The sequence below is a fragment of the Alosa sapidissima genome, chromosome 13 (genome assembly GCF_018492685.1).
Source record: "Alosa sapidissima isolate fAloSap1 chromosome 13, fAloSap1.pri, whole genome shotgun sequence".
In the NCBI taxonomy this organism is placed as follows: domain Eukaryota; kingdom Metazoa; phylum Chordata; class Actinopteri; order Clupeiformes; family Clupeidae; genus Alosa; species Alosa sapidissima.
In genome coordinates, this window is record NC_055969.1 from 4,873,104 (window position 1) to 4,890,980 (window position 17,877).

Consider the following 17,877-nt stretch of genomic DNA (forward strand, 5'->3'; position numbering starts at 1 on the left):
AGGGTGCGAAAGGCATAGGCTAGTGGTTGTCTGTGTCAATCTGCAAGTCAGTTTCGTACCAACACGCCCACGTGTACATTCAAGTAGCGACGCAAGATTACTAGTGACATCAGCTGATCCAAATTGTCATGTGGTTGGGAAAGATCTGTCATTCGCTTAGCCCATTATCTAGCTGCAATGCTCGATTGTTGAATTAATGACTTTCTAGGTATATATGGGCTGTTTCACTACGTTCAGCCTTTAAATTAGCCAGAGGAAATCTTGCAAAAGCTGATATTTTGATTATTGTGATAAAGCAACGTAGGCTAAACGTCAGCAAAGCAAGCTATCACACGAGTGTGTGTTGTTGATGAGTGTGCGTGCAGCTAGCAAGCCTGGGAGGTTGTTTATCACTAATCCGGTCTAGTTTCAGGAAAACCCTGGTCAGTTGATAATAGGCTGTCATTGAAATACCATAATGTTGCCGCGATCCTGAGGTGTTGACTGGGACAAAAAAAAAAGGTAGGTCAACGAGTAGCTAGCTTACAAGCTAATGATAGCAGACAGCTAGCTAACACTCACTTTCAAAATATGTTTGCCTAATTTCACAGTCAGTGTTGCCAGTTTGTAATGTGCATCGAGATTCTGTGTGTATTTGTGTAGGTACAATGTAACTGTTTGATGTACCATTCTTCCATACTAGTCATTGCTTATTTCATGATGCGCAGCTGGCGTGCTCATTTGAGTTCAATAGGCAGTACTGGGTTCACATTTATTCTAATATTAGGCATGGAGAGCACTTCATTACAACCTAGCAGTTTGTGCTAGTCGTTGCTCACTGACACTACCTGTCTTGCCTAGTACAACTTCTCTTCTCAAAACAAATTTTGAAAATGAGTGCCCATACCCTGACCGAAAACCTGCCCTGTAGTTTATGACTTCGTTCTCTTGTCGTCCTCACCCAGAGGGACTGTGACTTTGTATCTATCTGCTCAGAGTTGCTGGACATGTAGGAACTTTATTGAAGCACGGTTTCCTTCATGTTTTTCTCAGTTATATGCAACGACCATAAGATAGACAATGTCATTTCCAAGTGGGGGTATTCCATGTTTATATTTTCACCGCTCATTGCTATTTGTTTGTCTTCTGAATAACCATGCTTTGCCAGAGTGATGTACTCTCCTATGCGAAAGGACTACGTCGCGCTGACCTTGCGTGACCAGTACAGCCATAACTATACCAACGGGAAACAATGGAGGAGGCAGTCCTGCTGGAGGGTAAGAGTTGATGTTGAATACAAAGTGGAAGTACAGTATATTATGAACGGAACGAATATCACGACTAATGTGGGTGATTTGTTAAGCACTAGCAGTATTCGGATTTGTGTGGCATTAGTAGTTCTGTTTCCAAGAGCTCTCGTCAGTGCTTCTAGCTTGAAATAGCAATAGGCCAATGGCAGACGACCTTTTGTGCTGTTTGTGAGCTTGGAGAGGTCAAAACCCTAGTTGGAAGAAGGTTTGGCAGACAGCTGAGCTTTAAAAAACCGCTCAAGGCTTGCAGAGATTGCAAGCGCAAAGTCTGTCTTGTTGCTATAGAAGCACAGCAGAGATTTCCTTTCTCAGAAGTCAGCCATTTAAATGCTGTATCAGTCCTACATGCATGTGCTGACCGTTCAGTAACTGATCAGAAGGATTGTTTTGTTGTCCAAAGATTCAGTAAGCCCCACTTTCAATGATACTCCATTCTTAAGAGATATTAACCAAAGAGACATTCAGTTGAATTAGTTACTATAGGCCTTGGCCATTTCACTTAGCGAGGTGAGTTGTACAGTAGTGATGGCATGCAGTTGTAAAACACAGTTCTTGGATAAGGGACATCTGAGATGCACCTTACACTATGAAGGTTACATAAAGGTTCATCTATACTATTGTACAGCAGTGGACCCTGCTTTTGTGTTGTCATTCTGAACTTGATATAACAGTTCATATTTATCGTCTCAAACTGCACACAGATATCCTGGGTGTAATTGAACCTTGCTTGTTCAGTTACATAATCTAGTACAGCACATCCAAATATGTAATGGTTTACAGGCAATGTGACCGTTTTAACAGTTCTTCTCCCTGTGTGTGTGTATGTGTGTTTAGAAATGGAAACAACTCTCCCGGATGCAGCGCAGTCTGATCCTCTTCCTGACGGCGCTGTTGCTGGCCTGTGGCATCATCTCGTATCCCAGCCTGAGTCAGCACTGGAGAGGTAAGGCCTCCAAACACACAGAGCAGGACACATCGTCTCCCAACAAGGGGACAGAACATTTGCCAAATCCTGCAGCCTGTGAAGATGTCCCAAAACATTTTTTTTAATCCTATGATGAATGCCTACAAAAACATTCTTTTGAGTTTTTCACAAATGTGTCCTCTTTGTCATCATCCAAACCACTTCCTGGAGTCACCTGATTGGTTCATTCCAAATTTAGCCGGCCAGCTGATACCTAATAGAGTGTGTCTAGACTAGACCTGCTGACTGTACTCTATCGTCTAGGTCTCTGTCTGATTTGTTTATATCTGTGGCCTCTCTTGACTGCAGGGCTGTCTGACCGCTCTGCAGAGGACGACTGGGATGCCGAGGACATCAAAGGGGTCCGGCCCATCCCGCCCGGTGCCATGCCAAAAGTCAACCCTGACCATGTCCCAGAGGCAGCGCCCCAGGAGATCATCCCCGAGCTGCAGAGGCCAAACCTCCCCATCCTTCCTAAACCACCAGAAATGGTCAGCATCACTCTCTTTCTTCTAATTCTATTTTCAGTTTGCTTGTGATGGGTGTTGGGCTAATTATGTTATGAAAACATTCATAATGAAGAGTTGATCCAGATATTTAAACAAATGATTGATTGAGGGCCTTGTTATTTTGGTTGACCAAATGGGCTTTTTATTGTTGTTCAGGCATATTGCCATTGATATTGGGCTACTTTATTTTCTTTTCTTTCTGGAAATCAGTAGGCAGATCATGATCATCCAATCACAATGCATGAAACGGGTAATGTGGTGCTTAGCAACATTGCTCAAAATAGATGCCCCTTTTATCAACACTCAAAGTTACACTTTGAAATGTTACCTTTACCTGAAATCCATTCTTGGCCATGTCTAGCTTCCATGTGTGTGTAGGACATGCCATCATTCTGCATTTATTTGTGATGTACTGACCCCCTTGGCCTCCACTCTTAACAGAAGAAACCTGCTCCAAACAAACGAGGTCCACCTGTTCTCCAGAAGCGAGGCAATACATCGGACACTCAGGTGAAGGAGAAACAAGAACCCTCAGAGAAGAATGAGGGAGCACGCGAGGAAGAACAGAAAGGAGAGAAGGAGGAAGAACAGAAAGGAGAGAAGGCTCTTATCAGGTGTGTTGGGACTTTTCACCAGGCACGTACCAGAGGGATTACCGGTAATTCTCACAATCCTCAAGTAGCAACTGTATGATGTAATAGTCAAAATGAATTCCTTTGGACAGTAGTGCCATCGTTTATTTAATAACCAGTCAGGCAAGAGAGATTTTGTGACTACACTGGTTTGTTCCTGGTTTATTTGTTTTGAAATAGAAATGAAACCATAACTCGTGGATTTGCACATACAGTAGATACAGCTTAGCAAGAGGTCCTCTCCCCTGTGTCATTCAGAGAATTATTTTAGTCTTAACAGTTGTGTGAAGACAGGCTTGTGGTATCACATATTTTGAGTTAATTTATCATGATTCCTTCTTGCTCATGTTGATGTAATATGATGTAAGTGTTTATTTAGATGCATCTTTTCTAACTAGATAGAGTATAAGGACAATCATTTTACAAATGCTTGGTAACCAGAGATGACATTAAGAAAGCCTAAAATGCTCATTTTAAAAACCACTTTAAGGGGCCATTTCCTCAGGCCAATAAGTATCACAGAATTTATGAGGATGAATTCTGAAATCTGTCTTCTTGAACAATGTTAAGATCTGATGTATTGAATGGATAGACTTCCATTTTCATTAATGGTCTGCTTGAAGTGCACAGCCATATCTTTTAACCATTAGGACATTGTTAAAGGCATATGCCAGTGTCTGTTTTATTCTTAGGAATTATGGCGATTTCGCCATGTAAAAGCTGCTTTAGGAGCCATTACAGAGTGAGTAATGGACTGCTTCAGTTAGAAGGGTGTCTACAAAGCCAAATCGATCTTAAAGAACTCTGACTTCTCTCGGGACCTGTTGAAACTCCGCCAAAATGACTCTCCTTTTAAAATGGGTGCTGGCTCTGCCTGGCAATTCTCTTTTCTGAGCTACGGTTGTTTCTTTTCCTGCTCTTAAATGTTTATCACTAATGCTGCAAATGAGGGGTGTGTGCATGGGTGAGTGTGTATCTGTTAGAGTGAACATGTATTGGGTGCACATTAGTTAAATCACATCTTGTAAAATATGAGCCGTGTGTGTGTGTGTGTTGTCAGCTGGAGAGGGACCATGATCGAGGCCGAGCAGTCCACAGACCCCCCACCCTCAGTGCAGGAGAAGGAAGGAGCAGCTGGGCCGGCCAAGCCTGGGGAAGCTGCACCACTGGCCCCAGGTGACCTCCAGCACTCCACAACAACCACACTCAACACACCAAGACACACAGAGCAACAGGCTGAAGGCTGTTCCAATTAATCTGTTTCCATGGAAAATTCAGTCCCGCCAGAAATCCCACCCACCCGCCAGAAAACCCACCCAGACCTCTTGTGAAAAAGACTGATTGCAGTAGTTATATTATTATTCAACCAGATACAGTGTTGTAATGTAACGGAGTACAAATACTTTGTTACTGTACTTAAGTAGAAATTTCACGTATCTGTACTTTTTATTTATGTCAACTTTCACTTTTACTCCATTACATTTCCTAGATAAAATGTATAATTTTACTCCGTTATATTTCTACTAAGCATCTTCGTTACTCGTTACTAAAACATAAAATTAGAAGAAATGTGTGCGACTGCAATAAGGGAGATTTGGCGAATCACTGCTCCTAGATAGCATTACGCACGCTCCGCACGCTGCGCGCTTTTTTGATGCTAAAGGAGGAGGACGCACAACTGAAACCGCCATGGAAGCACAAGCACCTACTGGAGGACCTCCCATTATCATAGACGACCACCCCGACAATAGTGGTGAACTCGGTGAACAGGGTAGTGGAAGATAACGTCATACACCCGTGGCCGTATTTGCAAGAAATGTTTCTGTACATTGGCAGCTTTCTGTGAAGCTACCTGCCTCAGCGGCCTGTGAAAGGCTATTTAGCATCGGAGGACTTGTCTTCAGTCCAAGAAGAGTAAGACTGAATCAGGCCCGGGGTGGGTAATCGGGAGAATCGGGAGAATTCCCGGTGGGCCGCATCACTTTTGGGCCGGTCAAGGAAACAATATTGACATTTGTCACGTTAGTCTATCTTTTCTTAAAGTAGGACATGTTCCGCATTCTGTGCATGACACCAATGCAATGCCTCTGGATGGGTTGTAGCCTACGTGAGGGAGTTCTCCCCTCCCAAAAAGAGTTGGTTGGGTCCATATAGCCCGTCTTTTCCAAAACGTTTTCTCAGATACGGATAGCCGAGCCGGCCCTACACTAGACACAACCGTCAGGAAGGATGGATGGTAGAAAGAGGCCAGGAGAGACTGAGCAGCAGATCAACCAGTCGACCACTGAAAATGATGAGAACGAAATTAGTGATGAGGAGGCCATGACTACAGGGCCAAGTAGAGAGGATAAATTAAAGTTATTTAATGTAAGAAAGCGCAATTACCCATCATTAGCATGATAAACCTATATGCCTTGTTTGCTCAGAAGAGGGTGTAGCCTAGTAAAGGAGTAGGCTAAATCACCAAACAACAATATAGCCTACAAATGCAAAAAACATGTAGCCTAAACATTAGTTCAATATGCCTCTTTGTGGAAGCGTGGGATAGGCTACATTGCAAAGGCTTTCTTTCTTTCTTTCTTTCTTTCTTTCTTTCTTTCTGTTTTTGTTAACTTGTGGAATATTTTTGGTTAACTTCTCAGTTGAAGTGAATTATTATATACCGGTAACCTTTACACATTTGTTGAACCATGGTACTAATAAAAACTACAGGATAGTAAGAGCTAAAATATTGCTTCATTTATCCAATTTCCACCACTATGGAAAACGTGGGCCAGTTTTGGACCTGAAACTCCCGGGCACTGAATTCTGGCAACTTTGAAAACCAGCTTCTTTTGAAGATGAACAGACACCTTTTCAGTTTCAACTAATGACTGGCATATTAGTAGCTGCTGGACATAGGTGGCGTGTGTGTTTGTGTGTGTGTGAGTGAGATGGTGACCTGGGGAGTAAGCCCTAGAAATGCTCATACCACATGACTAAAATGTTCTCCCTATAGCAGGTCATTTTTTTTTAAGAAATAAGTTATTTATTTTTCATTTTTACCTGAAGTTCATACAAAAGTGAAATTTCTGTGTCTGTTTTTTTCTTTGAAAGAAGATATGGGAACCCTGAATATGCTTTATGCTTTACTAAAGCCAAAATAAAGTTCACAATAAAAGTTCAAAATAAAACCGCTAGCTTTTTACTTTCTACTTTTACTTCAAATACTTAAGTACATTAAATATCAGAAAACTACTTTTTGATACTTAAGTACACATATATCAGATACTTTAAGACTTTTACTTAAGTAATATTCTAAAAGGTAACTTTCACTTCTACCAAAGTCTTTTTCTAGTACGATACTTGTTCTTTTACTCAAGTATTGCTTTCTAGTACTTTATACAACACTGACCAGATAAGATTTGGTACATTCAAGGAGGGAACATGCCATGCTCTATATGCATAACAAAATGCTACACTGATAATTTGTCACCCTGTGCTCCATTATTCTTATAATCTGACTCTTTTAGTCTGTGGACTGTTTGAACAGACTGTGTTACCTCATGTGCTGATCATCCCTGTGAGACATGTAGCATTGATCTAACACTAACCATGATTGTTATCGTATTGTGTGTGTGTGTGTGTGTTAATGTGTGTGTGTGTCTGTTTGCGTGTGCATGCACCAGCAGCGTCGGTCTCTCCAGAGGACCGTGTGGAGGCAGTGCGGGAGGCCTTCAGGCATGCGTGGAAGGGCTATAAGGAGTTTGCCTGGGGCCACGACGAGCTGAAGCCCATCACCAAGACCTACGGGGAGTGGTTCGGCCTGGGCCTCAGCATCATCGACGCCCTGGACACTATGTGGATCCTGGGGCTCAAAGAAGGTAAGGAGCCTCACCTGACCTGACCATTGATTGTCGTAGAATAGGTATCCAATATAAGGGATCTGAAATGTTGCATGCTTTACAGGCTGGTGCAGGGATTCTTCTAGAAATAATGACTATTATATGAACGTCTCTCCCATGATCATCTCTTTTGTCTCACGGTCAGAGTTTGAGGAGGCGAGGATCTGGGTGAAAGATGAGTTGTCATTCAACAAGAACGTGGACGTGAATCTGTTTGAGACCACCATCCGCATCCTGGGAGGTCTGCTCAGCACCTACCACCTGACCGGAGACGGGCTGTTCCTGGACAAGGCTGTGAGTTGGACACACACACACACACACACACAGTAGATTGTGAAGTATAGCCAGAAGCAGGGAGGTACTTCTATATGAGCAGACCCATAATTCTTCTTCTTCATATTGAGGTTGTGCTGTATTGTCCTATGTAGAAATGGTATGTTTTGCCAAATCCCCCGATCTTTTGTTTCTAAGTCTTCTCAGCCAGGCCCAGGGTGAAGTCCGGTGTTTTCATTTCACTCTGCCTTACCTGTCTCATTAGAAGCTGTCCTGGAACCCCTTTGAGATAGCATGCTCCTGCTGTTCCACTGTTTTGAAGTTGCTGTGGATGAGTGTCTGCCACATGATTACATGTGGATGTAAATGTTCTGGAAAGATCCCTCTCTTCTTAACGCTGCTCCTCTGCTCTTCTGCAGAAAGACATCGGAGCCAGGCTTATGCCTGCCTTCAAAACCCCATCTAAAATCCCCTTCTCGGATGTAAACATTGGCAAAGGCACCGCCCGCCCACCCCGCTGGACCACCGACAGCACCGTTGCCGAGGTAACCAGCATCCAGCTGGAGTTCCGCGAGCTCAGCCGTCTCACTAACGACCCGCAGTACCAGGTATGCCCACTAGGAGCGCCCACCTCTGTCTTCAGTTTTTTTTTTTGCTTTTTCCTTTCCTTCCCTTTTCCCAGTTCATTTTTTTGCGGTGGAACCATTCCACTGTCTCTAGAGTTTGGCAGTGCAGTTAATAGGTTTCATATACAAAGGAGTGGCTTGAAAACCAATTTTGTCTTTTAAATGAGATTATTTGAGTGTCAAGGTGCATTGTGAATGTGTTCCTGCACCACACACCCACACAGACATATCTCCAACCCCTTATAGTGAATCCAATCTATTTCCCACCCTGTGCTGATAACAGCAAAAGCATTTAGATGAACAAAATTGTGGCATTCAAATGTCCTATGCCGTGAAGTTGTAACTGAGAATCTAGTTAAGTTTCTTGTACGTAAAGCAGGGACTTTCTTTGAACATTTCTCGGAAATATATAAGGAAGTAAATAATATAACCATGTTAAAAGAGTTGTGTTCTTTCTATCCCCTGTTATCCAAGACAGTTTTTGGAGAGAAAAACAATCACTACTGTATAAGTTCAGACTCCTAGTTTGCCTCTGCCCTCTCTGTTTCTGACGGGCAGACGGTGGTGGACGAGGTCATGAGCCGAGTGCACCGCCTGGAGGGCAAGCATGATGGCCTGGTGCCCATGTTCATCAACACCAACAGCGGCAAGTTCACCCACCGCGGCGTCTACACGTTGGGTGCCCGCGCCGACAGCTACTACGAGTACCTGCTCAAGCAGTGGCTGCAGGGAGGCAAGACCGAGACAGCGTAAGTGTGTGTGTGTGTGTGTGTGTGTGGGGAGGGGGGGGGCATTGCTATGGCTGTAAGATTCTGTTTTTTTGTGTGAGTAATTTTAATGGCATAAAGGGTGCAAAGCAGTTAAACATCACAGTAAACCCACTACAGCTAACTACTACATCACAGTATACCCACTACAACTAACTACTACATCACAGTATACCCACTACAACTAACTACTACATCACAGTATATCCACTACAGCTAACAAGTACATCACAGTATATACACTACAGCTAACTACTACATCACAGTATACCCACTACAACTAACTACTACATCACAGTATATCCACTACAGCTAACAAGTACATCACAGTATATACACTACAGCTAACTAGTACATCACAGTAAACCCACTACAGCTAACTACTACATCACAGTATACCCACTACAACTAACTACTACATCACAGTATACCCACTACAACTAACTACTACATCACAGTATATCCACTACAGCTAACAAGTACATCACAGTATATACACTACAGCTAACTAGTACATCACAGTATACCCACTACAGCTAACTACTACATCACAGTATATCCACTAACTACATCACAGTATATCCACTACAGCTAACTACTACATCACAGTATATCCACTACAGCTAACTAGACTACACCATGGAGGTTGGAGGTGTTACACAAATTACTCTGTTTACATGTCGAGTCTTTGCTCCAGCTTCGACCCTTGGGGTATACTGCGAAGCACGTTAGACATATCTAGGCTATGTAGACATATCAAGGCTTCACAAAGCCTTGACTCAGGGGTATACGTTAAGTGATACTACGATAGCAGTTATGTGATATATTTGTCAAACTAGGCTTTCAGCTCAGATCTGTGCGCATTCTCGGTGTTGGGATGACGTTGGCCAATCGAGAAACGTGGAGACGCACAAGACCGCCTCTATTTAAAAACAATTACTTCGGCGTTCATGAGCGATAGCTTAATCTACACTGCGGTCATTTTTTGTGTCTAACCTATAACATCAAATAAATCAATTGTCATCAGTTGTTGTATGGTATGCACACATAGTGGGATATTTGCACGCATAGCACTATTAAAGCGCATTCGAAATCCAAAATGTTAGTAGAGGCGGAGCTCCACCTGTAAGATATATGACAGAATCCTACACGTGAGAGAACTTCGTTTTTAAGACAATTGATCGGTCAGTGGGCGGTATTACACGGTTTGAGCTATAACTTCACTTTAAGCACATAACCTCCTCCCGACCAGGTTTGGTTGACCGCATAAGATACCATGGTGATATAGCGACACTAAAACATATCCACTTTCGTGTCACAGCATACCCTGGTTTTGAGCGCAACATACCTCGCTAACCAACTAATCGAGATTCGTAGTATACCCCACCTGTCTGCCCACGGGGGGACTAATCTTAACCGGGCCTTCAGCAGGTGTGTCTGCCAACGGCACCGGCCCTCATCCAGCGGCGTCGGCCCGGATTAATCCCCCCCCCCCCCAATGTGATGAAATGTCTGCTTTAACCGAGTCAGATACAGGACGGTCTTACTATTAGCAGAGGATTATAGTTAAGACGACCCAGGAGTGAATCGTTTAAGCCGTGTGGCCATGCACAAATAAGGTCAGAGAACAGTTTGAAGTTGGTCTGTCCTCTGCAGACAGAGGCTGTGATGATTTATTGATTGAGTCCAGACTTACTCTTTGCAAGCCTTTGTCGGCAGAGCAGTTCAGCCAGCCAAACAGACATTAAGGTCTTGCAGACATGACGCTGCAGACGGTTATAGGCCTCAAAGGTTATAAGATGTCAAATCCAACTTTGTACTTATGTGAGCTGTCCTCACACTCAAGCTCTGGAAATATTCCCCAGACTTGTGCTGCTGACATCAAGCCCCCATGCTAATTAATTTCTGAAAACAATGACATGCTCTGTAACAACTTGAGCAGTTTATTGCTTTCAGTAATGTTATGAGCTGACTGGCAACAAATGATGACCGTGCATATGCTGCATGTCTCACTGCATCTGATGCTCACACTGCATCTGATGCACACACTGCATCTGATGCACACACTGGCTCTGATGCTCACACTGCATCTGATGCACACACTGGCTCTGATGCACACACTGGCTCTGATGCACACACTGGCTCTGATGCACACACTGGCTCTGATGCACACACTGGCTCTGATGCACACACTGGCTCTGATGCACACACTGCATCTGATGCACACACTGGCTCTGATGCACACACTGCATCTGATGCACACACTGGCTCTGATGCACACACTGGCTCTGATGCACACACTGGCTCTGATGCACACACTGGCTCTGATGCACACACTGGCTCTGATGCACACACTGGCTCTGATGCACACACTGCATCTGATGCACACACTGGTTCTGCCTGTATCGATACAGAATCTGCAACCTCATCTTTGACCATATGATGAGGTCAGGGAAATGGACGAGCATGTGTGTGTGTGTGTGTGTGTGTGTTCAGACTGTGTCTGTGCTGGACTGGGGCTGGCAGTCGACTGTTCCCCTGACTGTCTGTGGAGGAGGCAGGGCCCTAAATAATTCAGAGACGCTGTGTGCAGCTGCCACCGCTCTCACTGAAGAAGATGGGACAGGACAGTACTGGACTGGACCAGTGGTTTGAGTGGAGAGTCGAGTGAGATGGACTTTATTGATTAATTTATGTATGTACTGAATTTCTAAAGTGGCCTTAACTCCAGTTCTTGTGGAAGGAAACACAGCTGCAGTGGATCCCTGCTGCATTTGCCTGTATTGACCTCCAGGTGGTGGAGTTCTACCATACTTAAACCCTCCCATCATCCAACCGTGCAGTCAACGTATAGGCTCCATAAAGTGGTTGTTTGCCGTATAGGCGGAGAGAGCACAAAGAACAGGCACTCATTGACTGTATTTTTATTGTACATCAGAAGCGCTCCCTTCCAACATGCCCAGGCTGCCACACACATTAGGAGAATTCGCTTTAGTACATTTATGTGTGTGTCAGTGAAGGCTAACAACAATCTCTCTAAGTGTGGTCCCTGTGGTGCTCTGTGCTGCTAATGGGGTTGCCTTTCCAGGAAAGGCTTGTGGGGGTGTTAATTCTCTCATATTCCTACTATACTATGACATTTATCAGTGACCGTATACAGTGTGCCCCAGCACTTAATTCAACAACATTACTGCTGTAGATCCAGACTCCTCAGAGTTTCCTAAAGAGATGCAATATTTCTGATCATGATTCATGATGACAATATAATGAACTTGGCTGTATTGATTTAATTTATTCTTGGATGTGTGTTTGACTAAAATAACATGACACCCAGAACAGCCAATGCCTACATCAGAGATTGACCACAGTGTTGCTTTGTATTGAATGAAATATAACACAGTTTTAAATATATATTGAAGTGTGTGTGTGTGTGTGTGTGTGTGTGTGCGCTACAGCCTGTTGGAGGACTACCTTCAGGCGATTGAGGGCGTGAGGAAGAACCTACTGAAGAAGACTCAGCCCAGCCTGCTGACATTTGTGGGGGAGCTGTCTCACGGCCGCCTCAACCCCAAAATGGTATGAGGGACTACCAATAAAGAACCACTGGTCTTTTATTGACATTTACTTAAAGCTTACGGAGGTTTCTCCAGCAGCTTCGGTGTTGTCTGATGGCATGTCAAAAGTAAGCGACTAATTAAACATCTTGGAGGGTGACTCCGATGTGGGGCGGCAGTGCTGATGGTAGTCTGTGGATGAGCTGGGGGACAATAGCAGGGAAAAGGTCATTGTGACAGGTGGAGAAGTTGAAAGGGTCGTCCCTTCCCTCCCACAGACACGCACGCACACAATGTTTCTGTCTTGTTTTATTCACTCTGTTCTGGACTGTTTCTGGTCCTCCTCTAATCTCTTCCCTCATATCCATTGGATTCCTATTTCTTTGTCTTGCATTGTCTGCCTCATTCTGACTCACACATTGAAAATGCAAACAGTAACTCTTTCATCCTCTTAGTCTCACTTTTAATTAATGTTCTGTATATTTATCTCTCTTCTTAAAACATTAAAAATGTAAGGGATTTGTGTGTTTCGTTTATTTTTGCTTAGTTTTCTTTCTGTTTCATCTTCCTCTTGTTCACTTGTAAATGTATTCAACTTGTAAAGCACTTTCTAAAGCGCTTTATTCAACTTGTAAATCACCTTGGTGTAACTCCTGTGGATTTAAAACTACTTGACCCAATCTGACCTGACTCCTCTCCTCTGTCCCCCTCGGCCAGGACCACCTGGTGTGTTTCCTGCCGGGCACGCTGGCGCTGGGGGCCCACAACGGCCTGCCCGCGGAGCACATGGAGCTGGCCCTGGAGCTGATGGATACCTGCCACCAGATGTACGCCCAGATGGAGACAGGCCTGAGCCCCGAGATCGCCCACTTCAATCTGCAGCCCCGCAACGGACGCGACGTGGACGTCAAGGTGCGCTCCGCCAAGGGTCTATCTTAGAACCGTATAGGGAACCCTGGAGGGTCTGATCTTACGATTTAAGGGTTCTTCAAGAAAAGGTTCAGTGTATAGTCCTCAAATTTACAAGGATCCTAAAAAGAACCATTCTTTCTGAGCATGTAAGACCAGAAAAGATCCCACAGGCCAGGGAGTTGAGCACAGCAAAGTCAAGCGTCTGATAACAGTTGCCTGATAAAAGAAACAAACGGTTTCATTATTATTTGTCTGCATCTGATAAGATTAAGAAAATGTTCTCCCTTTTATGTGAACAATGGCAATAGCAGTGAGCAACTACAGACTACCAAACTGGAAATCCATATCAACCTCAATATACAAGCTGATTTTCCTGGAGCTTATTCTGCTCTCCCCCTTTTGTGTGTTAGCCTGCAGACAGACACAATCTCCTGCGGCCAGAGACGGTCGAGAGCCTCTTCTACCTGTACAGGTACACCCACGACTCCAAGTACAGGGACTGGGGCTGGGAGATCCTGCAGAGCTTCAACAAGTACACCAGAGTGAGTACACAACCGGTTACGCAACACTCTCGTATACCAGTGCTGCAGGATGAGCACTCAGTTAAGTGCTAGAGGAAGGGAAGTATGCAAGTTGGCAATAAAGTACGCACTATGCAGATACAGCCCAACTATGTAAGGGTCCTTCCAAGTGATGGGCTGTGTCTCAAACCGCATACTTCCGTCAGCACACTGCTAGTGTGCACTGAGCGCTTACTTGCATTATGCCCACTTTTCGAATAGTTAGTATTGTCCCAATATCTGCATTACCGGTATATACTAAACTAAATATTTGAAGTGTGCAAGTAGGCGCTTTGAGACACAGCCATAGTGTATGTAGGTAGATGGGAGTGAAATTACGCAAGTGTCTCTGGTCCAGTAATTACAAGGATACAAGGAAGTTTATTGTCACATGCATATAGTTACTGGAAGTAAGAAATGCAGTGAAATTATGTCTGGTGTCAGCCTATTTGTGCATTAATGGGGGGGGGGGGGGGGGGTAAAGAGTGCAGTAGAAGAGGGGTTTAGTAGATTAAGTGGCAAGGGCTGCATAAAAAAGGTGGGGGAGGATTGGGATTGGGTGGGGGGCACCAACAAGGAGCACCCAAGAGCAACAGGGGCAAGGAAACACTCCCTTACCAAGGAAGAAACCTTGGGCAGATCCACGGCTCAAGGGGCTAACCCAACTGTCAGGGGTCTTGGTGTGTGTGTTGGGGGGATGACAGGGGAGATGGGATAGTGTGCTGTGTATGTGGGGAGAGGGCAGTGTGCAATATGTGTGTTGGGGAAGCTTCCTCATGAGACAATGTGCTGTGTATTGGGGGGGGGGGGGGGGGCAGTGTGCTGTAAGTATGTTGGGGGGCAGGGACTTACTATTGCAAGCAGAGTACTGTATGTATGATGTATGTGAGTGATGACAGTGAAGATGTGTGTGTGGGCGGGAGGGGAGTGGAGCAGTGACTGTGTGTGTGTAGTGTGTAGGTGGGGGCAGTGTGCTGTAAGTATGTAGAGGATGTGTGTTGGGGAAGATCCTGAAGACAATGTGCTGTGTATGTAGGGGGGGGGGGGCAGTGTGCAGCAAGTATGTAGAGAAGGCTTACTGTAGCAAGCAGTGTGCTGTATGTATGTGAAGTGATGATGTAAGTGTGTGTGTTGGGGGTGGGGGTTGGGGGGGGGGACATGGGTAGATGGAGGAGAAATCAAAAATAATAAATAAAAAGTTCTATGGAGATCAAAAGTTGGAGAAAGTCAGATATGTGTGTGTGTGTTTTGACGTGTGATGAAATAAGAAAATAAATAAAAGGTCTGTAGCATAGGGAGAGGGATGTAAAAGTGCTAAAAGTCTTGTAGGTGTGTGTGTGTGGTTGGGGGGGGGGTCATGAGGTCATGAGGTCATGAGTGCTGAGTAGTGAATGAGTGCAAAGTCAGTATAGTGTGAGTTCAGAGTTCGGATGGCCTGGGGATAAAAACTTCTCCTGAGTCTCTCAGTTCTGGCTTTGTGACTACATAGGCGTCTTCTTGATTTCAGCGGTAGGAATAATCCATTGTTAGGATGAGAAGAGTCCTTCAGAATCTTTTGGGCTCTTAGGAGTACTCTTCTGGAATAGATATCTTGTAGAGCAGGGAGTTGAGTTCTTATAGTACGTTCAGCTGAGCGCACTACTCTCTGCAGAGTACTACAATCTCTAACTGTGGAGTTCCCATACCAGGTGATGATGCTACCAGTTAGAACACTCTCAACCGCTGAAGTGTAGAAGGCCTTCATGATGGATGTAGAAACTTTGAATTACCTTAGCTGACGAAGGAAGTAGAGTCGTTGTCTGGACTTTTTCAGAACATATTAACAGTCCATGTTAGGTCTTCAGTAATGTGGACACCAAGGTATTTAAAACTTGTGACTCTCTCTACAGGTTGCCCGCTGATCATTAGTGGGGTGTAACTGTAGTTCTGCTGCTGCCTTCTGTAATCCACTACCATTTCCTTGGTTTTATTGATATTCAGTGTCAAGCTGTTAGATTGACACCACTGTGCCACCTCATCAACCTGATCCAAGTACAGCTGTTCATTGTTGTTACTAATCAGGCCCAAGATCACTGTGTCATCTGCAAACTTGATGATGGAGGTATGACTACTGTTGGCTTTGCAGTCATGTGTGTAGATGTTGTACAGCAGTGGACTCAAAACACAGCCTTGGGGAGCACCAGTGCTGATGGTTAATGAGTCAGATGTCAGACCCCCCACTCTAACCACTTGTGAACGGTTGGTGAGGAAGTCAAATATCCAGTGACACAGGGTGGTGTTCAGTCCTAAGGCCTTCAATAAGGTAATTAAGTATACATGAGCTTTCACAGCCACCCGTAGAGAGGGCCATTTAAGCAGCAGTTACTGTCCTGCTGCTCTGGTACGGGCTGCCGCTGTTCAATTTAGCAATTTAATGTGAAATAGTTGAGTCATCGCAGCGTGGTGAAAAGATAATCAAGTTCTAATTGTCCAGCAACTAAAATGAAATTGGGGAAGGCCTTTTAAGGCTATTTAAAATGTTCAGCTCTACGCCTTTGTGCCTTTATTCTTAATCTCCCTTTGGAGATGGTCTGATGTCTCTGTGTGTGTGTGTGTGTGTGTGTGTGTGTGTGTGTGTGTGTGTGTGTGTGTGTGTGTGCACATCATTTATACACATACATTTGTGCACACACAATGTTTTTCCTCACTGCCACTCTTAATTTGACCTAGATGGAGATACTCACCCAGTCTTTTTTGACCCCCACCCTTACTCTGTCTCCCCCGTCTCTCTCTCTCTGACAGGTGCCCACAGGGGGCTACAGCTCCATCTCAAACGTCCGCGACCCGGTGAGCCCAGGGCCCAGGGACAAGATGGAGAGCTTCTTCCTGGGCGAGACGCTGAAGTACCTCTTCCTGCTCTTCTCCGACGATGAGCAGCTCGTCAGCCTGGACAAGTACGTGTTCAACACGGAGGCGCACCCGCTGCCTCTCTGGCCCGTAGCCTCCTGAGAGGACCAGAAACCAGGTCGGGCAGCGCAACAGGATCAGCCCTCCTCCTCGTCCTCCTCCTCCTCCTCCTCTCCTCTTCTAACCCCATGGGACACAGCTCATGTTGACTGCGAGTGTCAAACTCCACTAGGACCAGCTTGGTGGAAGTTGACTGCCATCAGTGAGTGTGCCTTTTTGTCAGTTAGGTGCGGAGGATGCTGCTGAGAAAATGCAGTGAAGGGATGAAAGTTCACATGAGGACATTTATATATCTCTCTCTCTTCTCTCTATCTATCTATCTATCTATCGATCGATCGATCGATCGATCGATCGATCTATCGATCTATCTATCGATCTATCTATCTATCGATCTATCGATCGATCTATCTATCGATCGATCGATCGATCGATCGGACTTTTCAAAATTTCAGACTCTGAGCCTATAGCTGTAAGATACAGATCAAACACTTTGAACCAAGAACGGGAAAAGTCGTGCTCTGGAGCGAAAAACAGTCTTCTCTTTCATTTCTCTGCGGTTTGCCATGTCAGAGGAATACCAAACCCACAGCGTGCTTTAGTCAACGTTTCTTCCATGTTGGAAGACAGAACCCCAGACTATGGATAATCTGCCAACCTGATGAGAAGCATCCTTTGAGGACACTAGTCACATGAAACATTGTTGTTTTCACAGACATCTGTGATTCCCCTAACAGATAAAACATCTGAGTCAGTGACACCTGAGTGGGGTGGCTAGGGAGGGATGGTGTATTCACACTGTGATCAGGTGCTTGGCACTACCATCAGTTGTCATTTTTTGTATACAATGTGTCTTATCCAAGAGGATGTCCATGACCATCAAAAAACACATCCTTCTAAATGACCTCAAATTGGGTCCAGAGGAAGGACAAATGCACATTTAAGAAAATTAATGGAATGTTTT

At 44.6% G+C, this 17,877-nt stretch overlaps 2 protein-coding genes across 5 annotated transcripts in view; one reads left to right on the plus strand and one right to left on the minus strand.

Annotated features, from left to right (window-relative positions):
* The window catches only part of LOC121680692 (high mobility group nucleosome-binding domain-containing protein 5-like), a 692,414-nt gene that overhangs the window by 193,259 nt on the left and 481,278 nt on the right, over nucleotides 1–17,877 (minus strand). The window lies entirely within an intron of this gene.
* On the plus strand, nucleotides 143–17,257 carry man1b1a (mannosidase, alpha, class 1B, member 1a). Of its 4 annotated transcripts, none has more exons than XM_042060214.1 (14): nucleotides 143–501; nucleotides 1,148–1,256; nucleotides 2,124–2,232; nucleotides 2,563–2,744; nucleotides 3,204–3,376; nucleotides 4,455–4,570; nucleotides 7,066–7,257; nucleotides 7,424–7,572; nucleotides 7,971–8,159; nucleotides 8,736–8,926; nucleotides 12,400–12,520; nucleotides 13,216–13,410; nucleotides 13,821–13,952; nucleotides 16,752–17,257. In XM_042060214.1, the coding sequence occupies exons 2-14, from the start codon at nucleotides 1,152–1,154 to the stop codon at nucleotides 16,956–16,958; spliced, it is 2,061 nt and encodes a 686-aa protein (XP_041916148.1). In that variant the 5' UTR covers nucleotides 143–501; nucleotides 1,148–1,151; the 3' UTR covers nucleotides 16,959–17,257. The 4 variants fall into 4 exon arrangements, with proteins under 4 accessions (XP_041916148.1, XP_041916149.1, XP_041916146.1 ...); XM_042060215.1 differs by having other exon boundaries at nucleotides 3,207–3,376; nucleotides 7,063–7,257; XM_042060212.1 differs by having other exon boundaries at nucleotides 144–501; nucleotides 7,063–7,257; nucleotides 16,752–17,256.

Excerpts from the sequence above, each read along its gene's own strand:
- man1b1a (XM_042060212.1), top strand. The coding sequence starts at position 1,152 with ATGTACTCTCCTATGCGAAAGGACTACGTCGCGCTGACCTTGCGTGAC. Across the intron at positions 2,745-3,203 it reads TTCCTAAACCACCAGAAATG|AAGAAACCTGCTCCAAACAA; the intron begins GTCAGCATCACT and ends CACTCTTAACAG. Across the intron at positions 7,258-7,423 it reads GATCCTGGGGCTCAAAGAAG|AGTTTGAGGAGGCGAGGATC; the intron begins GTAAGGAGCCTC and ends TCTCACGGTCAG.